The sequence below is a fragment of the Erinaceus europaeus genome, chromosome 14 (assembly GCF_950295315.1).
Source record: "Erinaceus europaeus chromosome 14, mEriEur2.1, whole genome shotgun sequence".
NCBI lineage: Eukaryota > Metazoa > Chordata > Mammalia > Eulipotyphla > Erinaceidae > Erinaceus > Erinaceus europaeus.
In genome coordinates this window covers 28,178,042-28,200,581 of record NC_080175.1, presented here as the reverse complement: position 1 = coordinate 28,200,581, position 22,540 = coordinate 28,178,042, and the positions used below count along the sequence as shown (strand labels likewise).

General features: G+C 38.9%; 1 protein-coding gene across 3 annotated transcripts in view; it reads left to right on the top strand.

Moving 5' to 3' along the window:
* The first annotated feature begins 276 nt into the window (after positions 1–276).
* Positions 277–22,540, top strand: part of SLF2 (SMC5-SMC6 complex localization factor 2) — a 63,064-nt gene continuing 40,800 nt past the window's right edge. The window contains exons 1-8 of one of the 3 annotated variants that reach the window (XM_060171483.1): positions 277–566; positions 3,088–3,131; positions 3,841–4,574; positions 7,573–7,630; positions 13,263–14,248; positions 15,228–15,298; positions 20,261–20,383; positions 22,231–22,398. In XM_060171483.1, the coding sequence (XP_060027466.1) occupies positions 427–566; positions 3,088–3,131; positions 3,841–4,574; positions 7,573–7,630; positions 13,263–14,248; positions 15,228–15,298; positions 20,261–20,383; positions 22,231–22,398 (2,324 nt within the window). In that variant the 5' untranslated portion in view covers positions 277–426. Of the gene's footprint in view, positions 798–3,087; positions 3,132–3,840; positions 4,575–7,572; positions 7,631–13,262; positions 14,249–15,227; positions 15,299–20,260; positions 20,384–22,230; positions 22,399–22,540 lie in introns of those variants that run through there. The other 2 variants (XM_060171484.1, XR_009544689.1) reach the window with 2 other exon arrangements.

The window sequence follows — 22,540 nt, the reverse complement described above, 5'->3', positions numbered from 1 at the left end:
CCAGCTGCCGCAGCGCCTGCGGTGGCCGCCTCCGTCCTCCCCCGCGCTCCAGCCAAGGCCGACGCGCGCGCAACGCCCCTCCCGCGCACGTGACCGCGGGGAGGGGGGCAGTCGTCCTCCCCTCCCTGGCTCGGAGCCCCGCCTTCCCCAGAGACCACGGCTTTCTATTGCGCCAGTACCGGAGTGACCACCACGTCGACCAATCAGAAACGGGAGCCTGCCCGTACGGCCCGCCCCCTGTCGGTCGTGGAGCTCCTTCCCGCTCACTCAAGAGTCACTTCCGAAGAGAGAGAACCGCCATGAAGAGAGAAGGGGGTGCCGCCCACCTCTGCTCTGACAACCTACGCGAATCCCAACAGCAAGACGGCAACCACGCAGCCAACTTCTCCAGCCACAGCTCATGCCGCCGTCGCCAGCGGCGCCGACATGACACGGCGCTGCATGCCCGCTAGGCCAGGTTTCCCCTCCTCCCCAGCCCCGGGGTCGTCGCCCCCGCGCTGCCATCTGAGACCCGGCAGCGCCACCCCGGCTTCAGCGGGAAAGAGAACAGAGAGTCCTGGGGACAGGTACCGTGCAGAGGGCTTGAGAAGGGGCCGGGTCGTGGGGGCAAGGGTAGGAGGGGGGACTGCGTACGGCCGCTTTCCAGTTCCCGCCACCCCCCGCGAGCTCGGGCCTCGGCGTCCGGGCCCGCGCGGGGGCTTCTGGGAGTGCGAGTCTCCTGGTTTGTAGTTGGGACGCTGTTCCGGGTCTAGTGACCACGGCCGGGATGGCTGCGGAGACGCCGCCTGAGGAAAAAGGTGATTTCCTCCCGTCCTTTACGCGGGCGGGACCGGGGGTGGTGGCGGGGGCCCTTGCTGCTGAATGCACCCTGAGGTCGTGTTCTGGTCGTGGGCAGTTCTCCTGAGCCTGGTGATTTAGTAGTTAATAGCAGGGACCTTTTTCTAGGTTGTGGGTGAAATTATGTAAGCTGTGAGGAGGGCCCCCCGTCCTTCCATAAATTACTTTTTCGTCCAGTAAGACACGATAATTCACACTTAAAGGACATGCAGATTTGGGATGTTTTCTTCTCCTTCAGTAACTTCACCCCCTCTCCGAGAGGCCAGTTTTTTGTTGTTGTTGTTATTGTTGTTTTGGTTTTTTTGGGGGGGGTAAAAAGATTTTGTGGGTGCTTTGTAATGAGTTGGGGAGTCTTATTCAATGACATTCTGACAATAAAGCATATTTAAATTCTCTACGCATTTGGTATTGTCTTTTATTTTAAGGTTAAAAGCATGTAAGAAGTTAAACAGTAAATTTATCCTCTAATATTGTGCAGGTTCACAATCCTCTTATCTTCATTCAGAAAGCTATGAAAACCCAGAGTTTTGAGCTTGGCACAAGCTACATCGTACTTGGTAGCCAAATCTAACTAGAACTAATGTAAAAAACTGTATGTGGCCTTTTCCCTATTAAATGTATTTATAGGCTGTTCCGGAGGAATAATAAATAACGTTTACTTAAGGGTGCTCTGTCAGACCCCACTGGGGGCTTTACATAATATTTTCTGGTTACTCCTCTTCTAAAATCCCTGTGAATAAAGATTTCTAAAACATATGACCCCAACAGTTTCAGATAAGGGTTTGTGTTAAGTAGTTTACTATATGTGATTTTTGCTGACTAGTTAGAGAAATAATGAACATTTCTGTGCAAATCAGTTTAGGAAATTACTCCTAATTTGAAAGTTAGATTCAAGGTTATGTTGCAGATTTCTAGTATGTCTCATCAAAATAGAATGGACATCCAGTATTTTAGGGAAATTGTTACATTTAGTAAGGTGAAAGCATGTTAGGTTGTTTTGAATTATGAATAACTGCTTCTCCACTACTCAAATGAAAATACCTGTCTCCACTTAACAGAATCTCTGGTATTTCTTCACTTGCTTTCTTACTGAGAAATGTAATTTATGGAAACAAATCCATAGGTTCTTGTCACTCATTCATTTCATAGTACCTTTGCTTGTCTCTTACCATCTCAGACAAACATTGTAAATCTTAAATAAACCGTTGAAGATGGACATTTCCCATATGACTAGTAAACTGTATAAGTCCCAGTCCACAGGCTTGGATTGCTTATGTTTTCTCTTGAGCATCCTGGCCTACTAGAGACTAAAGGTTCGGGTTAGGATAACTTATAGTCTATGATTTATCTATTCAGCAAAAAGTATACATTTGAGCAAGATTTACCAAAAAGGTATTCCCCCTTACATGTAATATTCCCCTTTTGCAGCTGATTAATAACTGCATGAACGAATCAAAACAAAGTCTGGTGATACAGTTCTGTTTTATCGTGTGACCTTTGGAGACTGCTGAAATCTTTTTTTAAAAATTTAGAACAATTGACATTGCTATTCTTGTTAACTTTCTTCTCTTTGTTTTTTTTCAGGCAATATACTATTTTTTTTGTAAATATATTGATATTTTAGGTAAAACATTAAAATTTCAAAAACACCTTACTTAGTTGTGAAGATTTATTTCAATTTCTACTGTTCGATTAAGATCTCACTATAGGGTTTGTAGAGAGGAGTACAGGATGAGTGTTTGATTCTTTCTGCTTTTGCCCAGCACAATCCTTTTATTACTCCATTGCCAGTTAAATCACTGCCATTCCATCATTTGCTTTTATTATGAGCCTCTTCATATTTTACTTAGTTTTTACAACATTTATAATAATGTTGAGCATTGTTTAGTATCCATTACTGGAAATACCATGGAATAGGGCCAGAACCCCATCTTCACCTTTTTTCTACTTTTGAGCTCTTCAGTCCTAACAAGCACTCTACCAACTCCTGGATCCACACTCCAGTTTTATAATTTTAGTACTGTAAGTTATTTGTAAATCTCAGTTGTGCTTTTATAAATTTACTCTTACAGGAAGTGGTAAATTTTATTTTCTATTTTTTTATATCAACAAAGCATTTTTACCAGAATTTGATTAAAATAAGCAGTAAATTTCAGCCTGTATTGTATAAATCCAATATTATCTACTTAAATTGTTGAGGTTTTAGAAATTGCATATGTGATACCACATTAGTTATGCTTTTGTTTTCAGGAAGCAGTCAATTATAGATTTCTTCAAACCAGTTCCAAAACAAGGTATGTATACTATTGATTAATGCATCTCTTGGGAGTAGGAAGGGGGATAGATTCAATTTTTAATTTGCTTGATACCAACATTAATGTGATTGAACTGTTGAGGATTGAAAATATAATAGAGGAGCTGGGCAGTGGTGCACCTGGTTGAACACACACTCTGCCATGCTCAAGGACCTGGGTTCAAGCCCCTTGTTCCCACCTGCAGGGGGCAAAGCTTCATAGTGGTGAAAGAGTGCTGCCAGGTGTCTTTCTCCCTCTCTTATCTTTTCCTCTCCTCTCAATTTCTCTGTCCTATTAAAAAAAAAAAAAGACACGCAAGTAGAGAGATATATATGTGTGTGTGTGCGCGCACATATATATGTATGAGATGCATTTTTTAAAAAATATTAAGTTGTAGACACTTTTAAGGAACTTTTACTGTTATAGTTTCTTTCATTTAAAATATTTCAATAATCCTTGCATACATACTGTTTTGATTTCTCAAATACGGTAACTTACAGGGTAACTATAGGAGAGCAATGCTATTTATTAATGAAAATAAGACTCCTATCAAGTAAATCATGCCCTCATTTCTCCTACCCATAACAAAAATCTGTGTCATAAGAACAAATTTGAAAATGTCTGTGATAATGTATTTAAAGTATCAACAGAAAAACATAACTTATTTTTAACAACTTGCAATTTGTATGTGTTTTAATTGGATGTTTAGACAGCCACATGTTGGATTCTCCACAAAAATCAAACTTCAAATATGGAGGAAGTGAATTGCCCATCACAGGAACCGAACCGTTTGGAAGAAAACAATCCCCGCCAAAAAAATCTAAACCCAAAAGAGTGCCATCGGAAGGGAGCTCTGTTTTTGAGGCTTTCATAAAAGAGGTTAAGGAGCACCATAAAGATCGTGGTGTGCATGAGTCCCATCGACCTTGTATGTCACCAGCCACCAAATATCCAAAGACAGTTACTAAAGTCTTTGTTCCTTCCTACCGCCTGTCAAAAGAAATGAAGTCACTAAAGAAAAAACATCAATCTCCAGAGAGAAGGAAGTCACTGTTCACTCATGAAAGTAGCAGGGAGAAGAATGATAGAGATAGAGGCAAGACCAATGCAGACTCCAAAAAACATGACACAGTGACAGACGATGACATACTCAAGAACAACTCCAGAAGTCTAAGCAGCAGGAGCAGCCTGTCGAGGCATCATCCAGGAGAAAGCCCACTGGGAGCTAAGTTCCAGTTGTCACTAGCTTCTTACTGCAGAGAAAGAGAACTAAAGAAATTGAGAAAAGAGCAAATGGAGCAGAGAACCAACTCAGAAAATTCTTTCTCAGAAGCAAGCACTCTCTCCTTAAAATCTTCTAGTGCAGAAAGAAAACATAAACCAGCACATGAACAAAGTAGACAGAATGATGTCATATCTGGAAAGAGTAATCTTTCAAACCTGGTATGTAGAATAATTTCTGAACTAGCTTCCATACTATTTTTCAGACGACTAAATCTGCAAATAGGCCATTAACAATAGCTTCTTTTGTTAAGGAAATAATCATACAGTTTGGTAGAAGCTAGTTTTATTAGGTTTTCTCCGAACTGTCCATCAGCGTCAGTAAGTCAGTGTTTTTTTGCTCTTAATTTAGACCAGGAGCAAAGATCTTGATTAAACAAAACATTAAGTATTATTTAAACAGCAGCATGCCCCTATAAGTTAGGCTATACGGAAGGGACATGACTGAGGAATGAAAAATCTAAAACAGCAGGAAATTATTTAGAACGGGCTTTCAAAATATGTTCTGTGGACTAGCAACACTAGGAACTTACTAGAAATAAAAGTTCTCAATCTCCACCCAGACCCACTGAGCCAGAAACTAGGCAGAGCATAAAAAATGTATTCCATGTGTTTCTGGTGACTTTTTGCTTTATGTATTTTTATTACTTTCTTTTTCTTTAATAAAGGGGGAGAGACCTGCAGTACTGCTCAATTCTAATAAAGTTTCCCCTTGCAGGTGGGACTAGCAACTTGATCTCAGGCCTTCATGCACAGTAGTACTTTACTGGGTATACTACCACCTGGCCCCAATTCTCATGACTTTAAAGCTTGAGAATCAGCTAGTTGAGATGATAATCTTAAATGAGTTGAGATCTTAGAAAACTTTGAATATGACAACAACTTAGAAAACTATCCAGCTATATCTTGGCTTAATAGAACTCACTTTTTTTTTTAATTTTTTAATTTACAATATTTATTCCCTTTTGTTGCCCTTGTTGTTTTATTGTTGTAGTTATTATTGATGTTGTTGTTGAATAGGACAAAAAGAAATGGAGAGAGGAGGGGAAGATGGGGGGAGAGAAAGACACCTGCAGACCTGCTTCACCACTTGTGAAGCGACTCCCTGCAGGTGGGGAGCTGGGGGCTCAAACTGGGATCCTTCCACCTGTCCTGTCCTTGCTTTGCGTGCACTTAACCTGCAGTGCTACCTACCGCCCAACTCCCCGCTAGGAGCTTTTTAAACCAGATATACCAGAAATAGACATTCTAGGAATGAATGGAGATGTTATGTTGTATATTGCTGGAAAATATATCTGTGAACTCTTGTTTCACTTGCAAGGAATTTGGTATGTTCACTAATAACATTGGCTAATGATCAGTAGAGGTTAGTAACACATGGTCATTTTTATATTTCATGTTTCATGGTGTTTCATATTTAGAAATACCAAGTGAGGTATCCATTTGATTGACTTGTGATAGGTATTTATCAGACTAGCTGTTCTACTATCAGTACCCTTATTTTTCTTGATAAAACTTAATTTTTAAAAATTTCTTATGGGGAGGGTCTGGGAGATAGCTTATCTAGTAGAGTGCATTCCTCACTGTGTGTGAGACCCTGTTATTTAAGCTCTGACACTACATGGAAGTGCCTTGGGAAGTACCAGGGGACTTGATGGAGAGTGGAGTTGTACTGTGTATATCTCTCTCTGAAATAAAAAAATAAACAATTTAGGCCCAGGGTACTGGAGTCATGACTATTCAAAGGCTCAGCACCACACACACAAAATAATCATACTTTTTTTTTTTTTTTAACATTTCTTTTTTTTTTTTTTAATATTAATTTTATTTATTTATTCCCTTTTGTTGCCCTTGCTGTTTTTTATTGTTGTAATTATTATTGTTGTTGTTGTTGTTGGATAGGACAGAGAGAAATGGAGAGAGGAGGGGAAGACAGAGAGAAGGAGAGAAAGATAGACACCTGCAGACCTGCTTCACCACCTGTGAAGCAACTCCCCTGCAGGTGGGGAGCCGGGGTTCGAACCGGGATCCTATGCCGGTCCTTGTGCTTTGCGCCACCTGCGCTTAACCCGCTGTGCTACAGCCCGACTCCCAATCATACGTTTTTTAAAAGGCACGAGAGAGAGAACCAGAACATTACTCTGACACATGTGGTGCTGAGGATTGAACTCAGGACCTATTGCTTAAAGAGTCCAGGACTGTTATTCATTGTACTACTTCCTGAACTGCAATTAGTTAAATTATTATTAGATCTAGGAGATGACACACCCAGTAGAGAACACACCATAAGGTCTAGGTTTAAATCCTGACACCACATGTGAGTATTACGACACCAGAGAAAGCTCCATAGATAGTAAAACAGTGCTCTGTTCTCTCTCTTTTTTTTAAAGATTTTATGTATTTATTCATGAAGAAGATAGGAGGAGAGAAAGAACCAGACATCACTCTGGTACGTGTGCTGCCAGGGATCAAACTCAGGACCTCATGCTCGAGAGTCAAAGGCTTTTTCCACTGCACTACCTCCCAGACCACGTCTGCTCTCTTTTTATAAAATTTAAAAGAATGAAAAAGTTTACCAGCGAGCTATGGAATCATGAATGCTTGAGACCCTGCTGCATACATATATTTCATCTCCGAATATACTTGCTTTATTCATAGTCTGGAATTTCTTTGATAATTATTAGATAAAGACAAATCAAGAGGGAAGGAGGAGTTAAGGAGAAAGACGGACACTTACAGCACTGTTTCACTATTTATCAAGCTTCCCTCTCTTGCCGGTGGGGGCCAAAGGCTTAAATGTGGGTTCTTGCTCATTGTAACATGTAGACTCAATACGATGCATCACCCTCTGCATCCTTCAGTCTAGAATTTTATGTTTAAATGTCATGAGGAAAAGCTCACTTTTTTGGGACAGTGTCAGGGATTGAACTCAAGATCCTCATACACATGAGGCATGTACTCTATCACTGAGCTATATCTCCAGGTTGAGGAAATTGGTGAAGCAACAAACCTACATGCCTGAGGCGCCAGAGATCCCAGGTTCAATACCCAAAAACACTATAAGCCACAGCTAAGCAATACTTTTGTAAAAATAAGTAATAGATAAAATTCTTTACTTACTTCAACTCCTAATCATTTTTCCCCCTTACTTTACTGTTAGGAGAATGGACATCTCTCAAGAAAAAGAACATCTTCTGATTCATGGGAATCTGTTTCAGGTAGAATCAAATTGTATTTTTTTAATAAATTTATATCTTAGTAGTACTATTTTTAAAAAGCAAGTCTGCTTAAATGTGTATTTTTCCTCCTAGAGCTAAATGGAGCATTCAGATTAATTTTAAGATTATATTATTTTAATATAATTATTTTCAAACAGAATAGTCTTTGAATTTAGTATGTATAGCCTATGATTTGTCTTGACTCTTCTCTACTGTCTTAAAGATTTCCCAGCATTGTATTTTTAATACCAATATTCACTGTTCTACTTCTGAATTCCTGACTTTGTTAAGAAATATGGTCTTATGTTCTTAAAATTGAGAGCTAATTATCTGAGGTCTTTGTATTATAGAGGCTTGGTTAAAGTTGAAGTTGTTACCATGATATGAAACAGTTTTCCTGATATTTAAAATACAAAGGAATCTCTTTAATATTGCATTTCAAGGACCCCTTTTAGAAATAGATAGTAACAAACAGCTAGGCTAGCTCAGTAATTTTTTTTTCTCGATAATTTTTAAAATATCTTTATCTTTTTTGTTGTTGTTAACTAGAAAATACAACTAATGTTCAAATACTACAGAAATTTATAACAAAAGGCCCACAGAAATAACAATTACTCGTGGTCCAGGAGGTGGCAGAGTGGTAAAGCTTTGGACTCTCAAGCATGAGGTCCCGAGTTCGATCCCCGGCAGCACATGTGCCAGAGTGATATCTGGTTCTTTCTCTCTCCTCCTATCTTTCTCATAAATAAATAAAATCTTTAAAAAAAAAAGGAAGAAAGAAAGAAAGAAAGAAAAAGAAATAACAATTACTAGTCTGTGTATCAGAGGTTGTTTTGTTTCATTTTCCTGCTTTGAATATAAACTATAAAAGCCATACTTACAGATTTCTATGCCTGGCAATATATATTGGCCATAATGACAATAGATGCCAATATTAAATAAGGTTGTTTTGTGTGCCATGCTCTGGTCTTTGTGATTTTAATTTAGTTGACCTTCAGTCTCTATGAGGTAGTTACTTTAAAAAAAAAAAAAAAATATATATATATATATATATTATTTATTAATGAGAAAGATAGGAGGAGAGAAAGAGAAGGAACCAGACATCACTGTGATACATGTGAAGCCAGGGATTAAACTCGGGACCTCATGCCTGAAAGTTCAGTGTGCCATCTCCCAGACCTTTTTTTGGGGTGTGGGGGGTGGGGGAGTACTTATAGTTCTGTCTTATTCTCAAGTTTCATGTAAAAAAAAAAAACAACTTATTTTAAAACTATATTCTGGAGGTACATTGCATTTTGACAAAGTGCCCTTTAGAATTAATCTTCAGCCAATGCTGAAGCCATATTTTACCATCATAGAAACAGCTTCTAGGATAGAGGAATGTATTTGAAGTTTTGATTGCTTTTAATTTAATTTTATGATGTATTATAGTTTTTATATTTTGTTAAATTTTGACATAATACAAAAACAATTTTTCAGTCATGAGATTGCTACTGTACTCACTGCTACACATTTGTAATAATAACCACATGATCACTTTATATGAGGTGATGGAAGAATAAAATATCTTTAGGCAAACTCTCCAGTATAAGGAGCCACTTGTGGGGGTGCTGCCACCAAACTATTCAGTTGTTTTTGTTTTTGTTTTTGTTTTCTTAGTGACTAAGATAAAGGTTCTCTTCATTTCCTTGCTTTGCAGAATTTTCCCATGGTAGATGAAATGGTTTCGTTTTTATCGTTCCACACACTAAAGATTTACAGTGCTACTTGGAAAAGATGCTTTCTACTTGAATTAAGAGACAGGCATAAGGAGAGTTTTTCAATCTTCATATTTGATAATATTTTCTACTGAATAAATATATATTTGTCTATTAATTGAGCTATATAGTTAAATGACATAGGGGGACTTTTTAAGAATGTTTTTGTTGGGGCCGGGTGGTGGCGCACCTGGTTGAGAGCACATGTTGCAACGCTCAAGGACACAGGTTCGAGTCCCAAGTCCCCACCTGCAGGGGCAAAGCTTTGCAAGTGGTAAAGCAGGGTTGCAGGTATCTTTGTCTCTTTACCTCTCTGTCTTTCCCTTCCTCTCGATTTCTGACTGTCTCTATCCAATAAATAAATAAAGATAATAAAAATTTTTTTAAAAGAATGTTTTTTTCTTTTTTCTTTTTTTCTCTGTTTTTTAAGATACAGAGAAGCAGAGAGAGGGAGAAAAGAGACCAGCACTGAATTTCAGTGTGGTGAGGACTGAGGCTTAAGCCTGGGTTGCATACACGGCAAAGCAGCACATGGTCCAAGTGAGCTGTTTTGACTGCCCTGTTTCTCTTCTCTCTCCCTTTTTTTTTTTTTTTTTTCCCAATGCAGATTGGGGCTTCATACCACTATTCCCCAACCAACTTTTTTTCATTCTTTTTATTTTAGATAGGGAAGGGAATGGGAGGGAGAGACACAGACACTACAGCACTTCTCCACCAACCATGGAGCTTCTCCTAGTGCCATTGTTCCCATGTGGTGCTGGGGCTCCAGCCCATGGCCTCACACATGGTAAGGCACACATTCTATTGGGCAAGCTATCCCTAAGAATGCTTATCATTTATCTTACAGTGAATAGTTATTAATAACTCAAATGCTATGTCTTGTTCATATTGCTACTATACCAATTGTGGTAGAAGTTTGTTTGGTCACACAATCATTAAACACTTAAGGGATTTCAGAAATGTTTATAGGGTAAACATTTGGTCCTTTGGTCTTTGGGAAGCCCTGTCCTTTGGCTGAATTCTGAGGTGCAGTCTAATCCATTGCAGGGGGTAGATAGCACAATGGTTCTGCAAAGAGACTCTCATGCCTGAGGCTCCAAAGTCCCAGGTTCAATCCCCCGTGATATCATAAGCCAGAGTTGAGCAGTGCTCTGGTTAAAAAAAAAAAAAAAAAGACAATATAATCCATTGTTATTTCATTCCATACTTTATTAAAAGCCAACACATATTAATGAGAATTCTGTTTAACAAAAATTATTAAAGTAGGCTGTCTGTATTGCCATCCTTCCTAGCCAGTTTTGAGTCCCAACACCATGTTTGTGGTGTTACAGCATTGGAAAAATCTTCAGTTGTGTGTCTCCCTCAGTCTGTCTCTCTGTATGTGTTTCTCCATCTGTATGAAAAAGTAAGGTCCAGAGCAGTGAAGTTGTGCATACATAAAGCCTTGGTTGTGCCTAAAATAAAGGCACAGAGAGCCAGAGCATCACTCTGGTGCATGTAGTGCTAGGTATCAAACTCTAGATCTCACACTTGCAAGCTTTGCTTAGTACTGCTGTGCCACCTCCCAGACCACTGAACATCTGGCTTTGTCTGTTTCTACATTGATATAAATTCAATACTCGTCTTAATGAAGTTTACATATTAATAGATACACTGAAAACAAATAATCTATGTTGTATATGGAATGTAAAAAAGAGTTGAACTTTTACAGTTAATCCACTACCCTAAGTAGTTACAAAAAGAGAGTCTGCCTATAGTACCAGTTCACTCCCCTCTAATTCTAGATATTAAAAGATCTTGGGAGGCCGGGTGGCAGCACACCTGGTTGAGCACACAGGTAAGGACTCGGGTTTGAGCCCCTGGTCCCCACCTGCAGGGGGAAAGCTTTATAAGTTGTGAAGCAGTGCTGCAGGTGTCTCTCTGTCTCTCCCTCTCTATCTCCCCTGTCCCTCTTGATTTCTGGCTATCTCTGTCCAATAAATAAATAAAGATAATTTAAAAGATAAAAAAGAGATTTTAAAAAAATTCAAGTCCTTAAGCTGATTTTCCTTAAGGCTTTCTCATAGTTTTTCTCTCCTCTTGGTTAATTCTTTTTTTTTTTAATATTATTATTTATTGGATAGAGACAGCCAGAAATTGAGAGAGAAGGGGTGATAGAGAGAGTGAGAGATAGAGAGACACCTGCAGCACTGATTTACTACTTGTAAAATTTTCCCCCTGCAGATGGGGGCTGGGGGTATGAATGTGGATCCTGGTGCGTTGTCATATGTGTGCTCAACAAGGTGTGCCACCACCCGGCCCCTGGATAACTCTTTAGTTCATATGCAGTGCAGGGATTTTTCCCTTATTACTAGGTAAATATAAATTATCTGTTGTCTAGGAAAATGGAACAAAACTCAAACTGACAGTTTTATAGCTATTTCTTTGTAGCACCAACATATGACCATCTGTGTAAATACCCTAAATCTTCTCATTTTTTTTCTTTCTTTTTCTTTTTGTTTAACAAAACATTTAACCCCAGGATGATTTCTGATAGTAGGAAATATCTAGGGATAAAAACACATTAATTTTTACAGATTGAATTTTCAAGGTTATACGTTGATCTTACTGTCCAAATAATTGCTTATTAACTCTTGGACTTTTGTGCTTTGGATATGTATTTATGTATGTATGTATGTGTGTGTGTGTGTGTGTGCACGCGCGCGTGTGTGCATGTAGACTTGGAGAAATTTATCCATGTGTAGAGGGAAACTAGATTTAGGGAAATTTAATTTTGCAAATACTGATTATGTAGGTAGTGAATTTTTAATAAGTAATGAATCTTAATGATCTGGGGAGGTATTTTAGTAGTAAAACATAGGACTTGCAAGCATGAGGCCCTAGGTTTAATCCCCAGTACTACGCATGCTGCCTTCACAAAATAACAAATTCTTTTTCAAACAATGACTCTTAAAAGTGAATTAATGGAATGGTACAACTTTAAACACACACCAAAAAAATGTTTTTAAAAACTAGTTGACTCAAGTGTTGATATAGTTGATTAAAGTATTCCTACAAGGCCCATGAGATAGCTCACCTGGGAGGGTGCTGGCTTTGCTATGTGCACATCTCAGGTTCAAGTCCAGCTTGTACTGCACTGGGGGAAGTTTACCTTCATTCTCTCTGTCTCAATCTGAAAATGTCAACCTAGAGCAGTAAAACCCCTACAATAACATAAATAACTCCTGAGTGGAATTGCTAACAGTATATATTAGTCCCTAGGAGTGCTATAAGAGAATACCAAACTTTATATGCTTAAAATAACCCAAAGTTTTTGTCTTGTGATTATGGAAGCTAGAAATTCATAATGCAGTTACTGACAGATCATATACTTGAGTGTCCTTGGTAATGTGCACTTAACCAGGTACAACACTACTGTCCTGGAGACTGACAGTTTTTTTTCTTAATTCTTTATTGAGGAATTAATGTTTTACATTCAACAGTAAATACAATAGTTTGTACATGCATAACATTCCCCAGTTTCCCATTTAACAATACAACCCCCACTATGTCATTTATCATCCTTCATGGATCTGTATTCTCCCCACCCACCCACCCCAGAGTCTTTTACTTTGGAGATTGACACTTTTAATTCTATTTAGGTAGAAACTTTTAATAGTTTTGGAATAAAAAATGAGTGTCATTAGTTTTAGTTTTCTTGGCCACCAATATTTATAGTCTAACAAAAAAATCTATTAGCTCTTTTTTCATGTTTCATGTGGTGAATAATTTTAGCTTAGAGAATTTTAATATTTTGTCAGAGTGTTCTAGACACTTGTTGAATTTACTAAGGTAGGAAAATAAACTTTGCTAATCTGGTGAAAATTAAATTTTAGCAGGCTCTAAGCAGAATAAATTTCCTGACAAAAGAAAAAGGAACTCCTTGGACTCAGATATGAAAAGCACAAGAGAATCTTTAATGCCAAAAGCAAAGGAGCCCTTCCTTGAGAAACGTTCTGACAGACCCCATCAGAAGGAGAAATTTATAAAACATATTGCACTGAAGATACCTGGTGATGTATTGCGCTTGGAAGATATAGCCAAGGAACCAAATGAAGCTGACCGCTCCTCTACAGGCTTGGCACCTTCAAATTCTGGCCACCATTCTTCTAGGAATAGTGATCAAATCCATGTGGAAAGTACCAAAGAGACTAAGATACAGAAGTCCCACTTACCTTTACCTCAGGAAAAGTCTGCAGTTAAGAAAGCTAGCAGCCTTCAGAAAAATAAAACTGCTAGCTCTGTGGCATCCAAGGACACAAAACTTCTACCTTTACTTTCCCACGTTCCAAGTGCTGGTTCCTCTCGGGTACCGATGAATGCTAAAAATTGCACTCTTCCAGTTCCTAAAAAAGATAAGGAGCGGTCCTCATCTAAAGAGTGTTCTGGGCATTCTTCAGAATCCTCTAAACACAAGGAACACAAAACAAAGACTAATAAAGCTGATTCTGGTGTGTCTTCAGGGAAAATTTCAGGGGGATCATTGCATTCAGAATGTGGCAGTTCTACAATATCTCCCCCTGCTGCTTTGGAAGTTGTGCCATGTGTACCAAGTCCTGCGGCACCCTCAGTTAAAGCCCCTTCAGATAAAGAGAGTTCAGGAAATTTCAATATAGGTAGCAGTGCACTGAAAAGAAAACTAAGGGGTGATTTTGATAGTGATGAAGAAAGTTTAGGTTATAACCTAGACAGTGATGAGGAAGAAGAAACATTAAAATCACTGGAAGAAATAATGGCTTTGAACTTCAACCACACTCCTGCAACTACAGGAAAGCCTCCTGCTCTCTCTAAAGGGCTTAGATCTCAGTCATCAGACTACACAGTAAGTAATTCTGTGACATTTTATCTTTACTCGAAGAAGGAAAGAGGAGTTGATAAGCAAATGAGGGTTAGATTATTAGAACTTACTTAAAATAATTAAAATTAAGTATTATGACTCATAATTGAGTAAAAACTGGCATAGTTCTTGTTTTGTTAATGGGTTTCCTATTGTCATTAGCTTCATAACTGAATCAGTGGTCTCCAAACTTTTTTGATCACACACATTTCTATTAAAAACTTGAGCATGTGCCCCATTATATATGTTATATATACATCATAGTTTATATACATGTACCACTATACTACTGTGTACTTTCTAAATCATATGCAAAAGCACAATTTAAAAGGAAGACAAAAATATTTTCTATAAAAGTTATGTAGAAGTTACTATAGACTAAGTTCTACTGGAGTTTCTATAGACGTTCCATATAAATAGAAGTTCTATTATTTTCTTCCTGCACCCCAATGGATCACCTTGCACACCCCCTGCTTTGGAGACCACTGCTGTAAATGAAGGTAGAGTGTAGAAATGTTGTTAATTGTGGTGTGCAATTTCATTTATAAAGTGCTTCATTCTATCTTGGGAATAAGCTGAATTAAATTCTACTTGTCTGTAAAATTTGGTGGGGAAGGTGTTGATGTTTTATGATAACACCTAAAAATGAGAAGTCTGATTCTGCTTAAAATAGAATTAAAAAAATAAAGACAGGGTAGCCATGGAGCCCTTGGGTATTGACAGTCCATTCCTAAGGCTAGCAGGGTTTTATGAGTAGTGTCTTTCCTAATGATAAAATCAGGTTGCCTGCAGTGAAAAATATTAGATTTAAAAGCATGATGGTGAAAATTCTCTTATAAGAAAGGTGTCCTCCTGGCCCAGGTTATTGAAGTAGAAAATATCCTTTAAATACATAACATGAAATATCCCAAATCTTCTACTAAAATGTGATATGAAGTATTCCTAAATTTTCTTCTAATTTTAGGAAAGTTTTCATACTGGAACTTATTCAAATACTTTAGAGCGTCTAGTGAAGGAGATGGAAGACACACAAAGGTTAGTTAGCATCCTGTTTTGCTAAATTTAGTATGCTCAATGTTTATATGACTTTTTACTTGCCTTAAAAAAGTGTTATGAGAAATTAGCTTTCATTTTGTAATCATTAGAACAGTTCTGCTGTCAACTGTTAGAAATATGTGGGAGTCGGGCAGTAGTACAGCGGGTTAAGCGCACATGGCACGAAGTGCAAGGCCTGGCATAGGGGTCCCGGTTCAAGCCCCCGGCTTCCCCCCTGCAGGGGAGTCTCTTTACAGGTGGTGAATCAGGTCTGCAGGTGTCTGTCTTTCTCTCCCCGTCTTCCCCTCCTTTCTCCATTTCTCTGTCCTATCTAACAACGATGACATCAATAACAACAATAACTACAACAACAGCAAAAAAGCAACAAGGGCAACAAAAGGGAAAATAAATAAATGTTAAGAAAAAAATATGTTATTTAGGGGCCAGGCATGGCACACCCAGTTAAGCACACACATTAGCAGGCACAAGGACCTAAGTTCAAGCCCCTATCCTCCATCTGAGGGGGAAGAAGTTTCATGAGTGGTGAAGCAGGGCTACAGGTGTCTCTTTATCTCTCCCTATGTCCCTTCCCCTTTCAATTTCTCTATCCTTTCAAAGTAAATGAAAGAAAGGAAAAGAAATGGCCACTGGGAGCAGTGGATATCTCATGCAAGCACTGAGTCCCAGCAATAACCCAGGTGTTGTTTTAAAGAAAACGAAATATGGTGTTCTTGTCCATGGGCTGGATCAGAAGATCTATGCTATATGGCATATGAACTAACTAATAATAATTAAGGGCCAGGCAGCAGTGCACCTGGCCCTTGTAACAGTATACAAGGACCCAGGTTCAAGCCCCTGGTCTCTCCCTGCAGGGAGAAAGCTTCACAAGTGGTGAAGCAGGACTGTAGGTGTACTTCTGTCTCTTTCCCTCTACTTCCTCCTTCCCTCTCAAGTTCTCTGTCTCTATCCAATTATAAATAAATAAAATTGAAAGAAAAACTTTAAAAAATACATGTGTAGGATTTTTGCTATTTTCTTATGATAAAAATATATATATATGACAAGATTGGCCATTTTAGTCTTTTTTAATGTATAGTTTCACATTCATATATATATATATATATTTTTTTTTTTATTGCCACCAGGGTTATTGTAGGGGCTTGGTGCTCGCACTATGAATCCAATGCTCCCTGTGGCAATATTTTTCTTTTTTTTTTCTTATTAGATAGGACAAAGAGAGTGAGAGAGAGAAAGATAGACACCTACAGACCTGCTTCACTGCTCATGAAGTGGACCCCCTGCAGGTGGGGAGCTGGGGCTCGAATCCTGGCCCTTTATTGGTAATACATGTGCTCATTGGGTGTGCCACCAATCCCCACACTCAACTATTTACAGTGTTGTGCATCCATATCCATCTCCAGAAGTTTTCATCTTCCTAGACTGAAATTTCATACCCATGAAACAAAAACTGCCTAGTCTTCCTTACTCCCAGTGCCTGGCAACTACTTTTTTTTTTTTTTGTCTATGAAATTCACTGTTCTGCTTATAATAAAGGGGATCATACAGTCTTTATCCTTTTAGGAACTTCAAGGTTCACTCATATTGTAGTATATGTGAGACTATATGTATATATGTAGTATATATGTCCCTCCATTTAAGACAGAATAATACTCTGTTGCATATATATACCATGTTCATGTTTTTATTCACTCACTCATTGACAAACACTTGTAAATAATACTGCTTAAACATAGATACACAGATACCTCTTCAAGTCTACTTTCAGTTCTTTTGGGTATAAACCCAGAAATGGAATCACCAGGTTGAGAAACTACAGGATTTTTCTCTTTTTTTATTTTTTTTTTAATTTTATTTATTTACTTTCCCTTTTGTTGCCCTTGTTATCTTTTTTATTGTTGTTGTAGTTATTGTTGTTATTGATGTTGTCATTGTTAGATAGGACAGAGAAATGGAGAGAGGAGAGGAAGACAGAGAAAGGGAAAGAAAGAAAGACACCTGCAGACCTGATTCACCACCTGTGAAGCGACTCCCCTGCAGGTGGGGAGCCGGGGGCTCGAACCGGGATCCTTATGCCGGTCCTTGTGCTTTGCACCATGTGTGCTTAACCCACTGCACTACTGCCTGACTCCCACTACAAGATTTTTCATGGTGGCAACACCAGTTTATGTACCTGCAATCAGTACAAATAGGTTCTATAACTTTACCGACATTTAAAAAAAATTATTTTAATGTTAGCCATTCTAACAGTTATTAAGTATGAACTCATAGTTTTGAATTGCATTTCCTTAAAGACTAATGATGTTGAATATCTTTTTCATGACATCATCGGCCATTTGGATAACTGCTTTCGAGAAATGTCTATTCAGATAATTTAATCTATTTTTTCACTTGCAAAGACTATATTTTTTTAGATTTATATGCCTACTTAGTCCAAGTTTTTTTTTTTTTTTTTTTTTCCTCCTCCAGGGTTATTGCTGGGCTAGGTGCCTGCACCATGAATCCACCACTCCTGGAGGCCATTTTTTCCCCCTTTTGTTGCCCTTGTTGTAGCTTCGTTGTTATTATTGTTGCCCTTGTTGACGCAATTCATTGTTGGATAGGACAGAGAGAAATGGAGAGAGGAGGGAAGACAGAGAAGGGGAGAGAAAGATAGACACCTGCAGACCTGCTTCTCCGCCTGTGAAGCGACTCCCTGCAGGTGGGGAGCCGGGGCTCGAACCGGGATCCTTATGCCGGTTCCTGCGCTTTATGCCACATGCGCTTAACCCACTGCGCCACCGCCCGACCCCCTTGTTTTTTTTAACCAACATAACTAAACAGGGTATTTCTTTGTTAAGATGTTGGAGATATTTTGAGTCATAGCTAACAGTCCTATGCTAAGAGATCTAAAGGTTTAAGAATCTTTTTTTTAACAGGTTTTTTTAAAATTTTTTTATATTTATTCCCTTTTGTTGCCCTTGTTGCTTTATTGTTGTAGTTATTGATGTCGTCATTGTTGGATAGGACAGAGAGAAATGGAGAGAGGAGGGGAAGACAGAGAGAGGGAGAGAAAGAGAGACACCTCCAGACCTGCTTCACAGCCTGTGAAGCAACTCCCCTGCAGGTAGGGAGCCGGGGCTCGAACTAGGATCCTTATACCAGTCCTTGAGTTTCGCGCCACGTGCGCTTAGCCCACTGTGTTACCACCTGACTCCCAGGTTTAAGAATCTCAATGTCTCTAGTTTACATGACTAATTACAGATCACTTTTGCTAATGAGAGGAGAAAAATGTATTCCTTATTGGTTCAAGAGGTTATGAATGCATGTGAACTGTAGTGTGAAAGCAGAAGTTGTTTATTTAAAACTGGAACATTGCACAGACCATAGGCAGACATGTTAGTTTGCTCTGATGATTGGCTCTTTTCTGTACTGGTAAATTAATGCATTTAGTAATTGTTGATTATTGTATGGAACTGAAGTTGAGAATAAAAACCTTGGTTTAAAAACTTACTCTTGTCCTACAAGTAAATTTACAAGGACTCGAACTAAACTCTGCCTTTGAATCCCAGCTTCTGGATTTTTGTTTTTGTTTGTTTCAGGAATTTTAAGCTTTATTCAAGAAAAATGAGAACACACATGTTGGAGTACATGTGGGCGGGGGTGGGGGGACAGAAACTTGATTGCATATTGATGTGCCCAGGTAGGCAGAGAGAGAGCCTAACTCCTGGATTATCACGTGAGGTTGTCATATGTTTAAGAGTTAATATCTGCAGGGGTAGATAGCATAATGGTTGCATAAAGAGACCTTCATGCCTGAGACTTCCAAGTCCCAGGTTCAGTCCCCTGCACCACCATAAACTAGAGCTCCTCAGTGCTCTGGTAAAAAGAGTTAATATATGAAGTCCTTAATACAGTGTATGTCACAGACTAAGTACTCAGTTTAGGTGATGTGATGACAACAGTTACGATGATAGTAGCAAGTACTACTGCTAGAAAATCTAGTTAACGTCAGGTTGTTGATCTGTTAATCAGCAACTCAGCATTTAAATATTAGAGGGAATAACCAAATTAGTGATATCTATTTTCTACCATTTTTCCTTTCCTTTAAATAGTTAATGGTCATTTTAAAATCCTGATTATAAGGAAGCATTCAGGTCTTTTAAGGATAGTATATAATTCTTTATATATATATTTATTTTCCATTTTATTACCCTTATTTTTTATTGTTGTAGTTATTGTTGTCATCGTTGTTAGATAGGACAGAGAGAAATGGAGAGAGGAGGGGAAGACAGAGAGGGGAAAGAAAGATAGATACCTGCAGACCTGCTTCACCGCCTGTGAAGCAATTCCCCTGCAGGTGGGTGGCTGGGGGCTCGAACCAGGATCCTTACTCTGGTCCTTGTGCTTTGCGCCACATGCGCTTACCCCACTGCGCTGCCGACTGACTCCCAACAGTATATAATTCAAATAACATGCCAGTAGCTAGAATCCCAACACCTAAAATAGAATGTTTTTTAGTGAAAAGTATTATATATCATAGTGTACTGTATTTGGGACACATTAATTGGTCTACCATGAAACAAGTTTGTTAAAGAGCAAAAAGGGTATATTGGTACTCATAATAGGGTGACTTTGGTTTTGTTGGTTTTTGTGTTGCTTTAAGATAAAACTGGGGGCTGGGTGGTGGCGCACCTGGTTTGGTTGAGCGCATGTATTACAATGTGCAAGGATGTGGGTTTGAGCCCCCGGTACCCGCCTGCAGGGGGAAAGCTTTGCGAGTGGTGAAGCAGTGTTGTAGGTGTCTCTCTGTCTCTCTCCCTCTCTATCACTCTCTTCCCTCTTGATTTCTGGCTGTCCTTATCCAATAAATAAAGATTTAAAAAAAATTTTTTTAAAGATAAAATCAAATGTTTCTTTATTTCTAGATTAAGCCAATTATTATAACATTCTTTCATTGCTCAGACTAGATGAATTACAGAAGCAACTACAGGAAGATATACAGCAGGGCCGAGGCATTAAATCCCCGATTAGAATTGGAGATCAAGACAGTACAGATGATGAAGATGGACTCTTAGAAGAACACAGGTACTATATTTTCCAATATGTACATTTGTATTCCATTTTTAGTATGGTGTATAATTTATACCATAAGTTTATGAAGGTTAACTACATAGCGAATATAGGACCACCTTAAAGAGAGTGCAAGTTTGATGCTTGAGTATCACATTAGAGCAAGTCACCTGAATGTTTGCGTTCACTAATGCATATGTCCTTACACTTCATACTAGGTGCACTTAACCCAGTGTGCCACCTCCTGGCCCCTCACTAATGCAAATGAAAGTTATATTTACACTATACTTTAGTCTATTAAATATGCATTAGCTTTTTTTTTTTTTGCCTCCAGGGTTATCACTGGTGCTTGGTGCCAGCACTATGAATCCACTGCTCCTGGAGGCTATTTTTCCCATTTTTGTTGCTCTTGTTGTGGTTTTTATTGTTATTGGTGTTATAGCTGTTGTTGTTGTTGGATAGGACAGAGAGAAATGGAGAGAGGAGGGGAAGACAAGGGGAGAGAAAGATAGACACTTGCAGACCTGCTTCACCGCCTGTGAAGCAACTCCCTGCAGGTGGGGAGTTGGGGGCTCGAACCAGGACTCTTAAGCCGGTCCTTAAGCCGGTCCTTGCGCTTTGCGCCATGTGTGCTTAACCCGCTATGCTACTGCCCAGCCCCCAGCATTTTTCAAGTAGTGTGCAGAGGCAGAGAGATAGATCACTAAGTAGGGTGTCTGCATTGCTCTGTGTACTACCCAGTAATACTACATGGAAAGTACTCTGGTAATGGGGAAAGCTTAGGTGCTATGGAGGTTGTGTATGTGTGTGTGTGCTCATGCTGTCCTTTCCCATCTCTGACTGACAAAACAGTGCAGAGCAGTAAAATCATGCATGTGTGAGGCCTTGGTTTCCCCCTACCCCCCGGGGGGGAGGAGTGTGCATGCTTTAATATATTATGACAGGGACAAGATGAGCACATACTGTTGGGAAAATAAAATGGTGGTATGCTCCACACAGTATTGCCCAAAATCTTTCTAAATTAATTTATAAGAGAGTTTCATGTGATAAGAGACAGACAAGTCACTCCAGTATATGTGCTAAGGATCAAATTGGGAGCCTGAGTGTCAAAGTCCCGTGCTCTGTACTTGGGCTATTTCCCCATCCTTGCCACAAACCTTCCATTTAATTTTATTTTTATTTATTTACTATTGAATAGAGACAGAGAAATTGAAAGGGAAACAGAAGGTAAAGAGGGGGAATGAGATAAAGAGACACCTGCAGCCCTTTGTGAAGCTTTCCCAGTGCAAGTGGAGACCAGGGGCTTGAATCTGAGTCCTCGTGCATTATAGTGTGTGCCCTTAACCAGGTGCGCCATCAACTGGCCCCTGCAGATGTCTCCTTTTTCTCCTCTATCTCCTCCTTTGATCTTAATCTCTCTGTCTCTATCCAATAAATGAGTAAATAAGTAAAAAAAAAAAATGTTTTTAACGCTTTCTTTGTGGTCCAGGAGGTGGCACAGTGGCTAAGGCACTAGACTCTCAAGTATGAGGTCCTGAGTTCAGTCCTCAGCAGCACATGTACCAGAGTGATGTCTGGTTCTTTATTCTCTCTATCCTATCTTTCTCATTAATAAATAAATAAAATATTTTTTTAAAAAAAGCTTTCTTTATACCCAATCTTTCTTTTAAGATTTTGTTTATTATTAATGAGAAAGATAGGAGAGAAAGAACCAGACATCATTCTGCTGGTACATGTGCTGCCAGAGATTGAACTCGGGACCTCATGCTTGAGAGTCATTGCTTTATCCACTGTGCCACCTCCCAGACTACCCAATCTTAATGTGACAGTTTGGTATTAAATAACTTTTTCTTTTTTTAAAGGGAATTCCTAAAGAGATTTTCAGTTACAGTTGATGCAATTCCTGATCATCATCCAGGTGAAGAAATATTTAATTTTCTCAATTCTGGAAAAATTTTCAGTCAGTATACCTTGGATTTAAGAGACTCTGGTTTTATTGGACAAAGTGCTGTAGAAAAGCTTATTCTTAAGTAAGTATAAAAATATTTTCTTTTTTTTTGACATTTTCCTTTGTTAAATTTACTCTGAAAGATTTCTGATGTGATGTGATTTCTAAAAGTCTAACTTCTGTTATGACCTATTCAGTTTCCTAAAGCTTTTACATGTTTCTAC